Source organism: Aplysia californica, unplaced genomic scaffold (assembly GCF_000002075.1).
Source record: "Aplysia californica isolate F4 #8 unplaced genomic scaffold, AplCal3.0 scaffold00024, whole genome shotgun sequence".
In the NCBI taxonomy this organism is placed as follows: Eukaryota; Metazoa; Mollusca; class Gastropoda; order Aplysiida; family Aplysiidae; genus Aplysia; species Aplysia californica.
In genome coordinates, this window is record NW_004797294.1 from 1512191 (window position 1) to 1513423 (window position 1233).

Consider the following 1233-nt stretch of genomic DNA (forward strand, 5'->3'; position numbering starts at 1 on the left):
TCTCAAAGTTCATTCTATTTCTCTCCTCGGAATTATGGAGGAAAAAAACAAATACCCCCCACCCCAATCCATGCATGGTCATCCAGACCCCACCTTACCCACCCCCACAGCAGTGCTACTAACTGACGTGTCTTTAGGCCATTCTCAAAGGGGGGATATTAACATGTTCTTATGCACCGTAGAATTGTAAATGGGCTGATTTATCAATGTCATGCTCATACTGTACCGGAACAACATAGGGGAAACTGCTGTTTTTTCATTCCTCATCCTTACTATCGTCATTTTTCCATATACATCTTTTGTATGTTTGTCACTCTCTTGTGAACTGCTGTTTCTGGGGGTGCCTTGATAGTCGAAGCAGACGTTTCGTGTTGTTGAGGCTTGAGAGGTGCATGTGAGCCAAGTAAGCCTGATTCCCAGTGCGGACTTCTCTACTGTTAACATCCACCCCTTGGCGCTCATAATATGACCTTTTTATGCAGTTGTGAGCTCCTTACGTTAGTAAGTAAGTAAGTTTATTCAGTGTTTAAGGCCATTGGCCCACATCACATTGCACAAAAACATTCATTTGATAAATAAAGTTTCTTAAGCCTTACGTAAAACCTTACTAAAACAAACAAAGATCCCACCTTTGAGATGCCTGACTCGGGCAGGGTGGGGGTTGTGCCTCGTGAAGAACGAGTTGTGGCTGAGCTGGCCGAAGCGGTACCCGCCCTGCGTCATAGGGCGACGGTCCTCCTTCTTGAACGTGTCCGTAGGCACTGAGGGGCCCTGGGACAGGCTGTCTCGGATCAGCAACTCCCCGTCGCTAGGACGGAATACTTCCGATGCGGTGGCCATTGCCTCTGTGGAAGAAGAACATTTTTTTAAAGAAAAAAAAATAAGAGAATGAAGATCTCGTATGGTGCAAAAACTCACACTGGTAGATAGTTCGTTTGTAGTTGTTTTCAGATTTGTTTTTGCATGTTTTTTAAATTTGTCTTTTGAATACATGTTTTTCTTTTCTTTCTGTTTTGTTGTTGCTGTTGTTGTTGCTGTTGTTGTTGCTGTTGTTGTTGCTGTTGTTGTTGCTGTTGTTGTTGCTGTTGTTTTGTTTTGATCAGTTTGACTTAATAATTGTTCTCATTATTTCCTTTGGCTATCATCATCATCTTCATCATCATCATCATCATCATCATCGTCATCATCATCATCATCATCATCATCATCATCATCATCATCATCATCATCATC

The 1233-nt window shown here is 42.4% G+C and overlaps 1 protein-coding gene across 1 annotated transcript in view; it reads right to left on the minus strand.

The window, feature by feature from the left end:
• The window catches only part of LOC101856489 (protein TBATA), a gene marked incomplete at its 5' end in the record, with an annotated part of 11150 nt that extends 10305 nt beyond the window's left edge, over positions 1-845 (minus strand). The window contains 1 exon segment of the mRNA XM_013088741.1: positions 630-845. Within this exon segment, the coding sequence (XP_012944195.1) occupies positions 630-840 (211 nt within the window).
• Positions 846-1233: the final 388 nt, after the last annotated feature.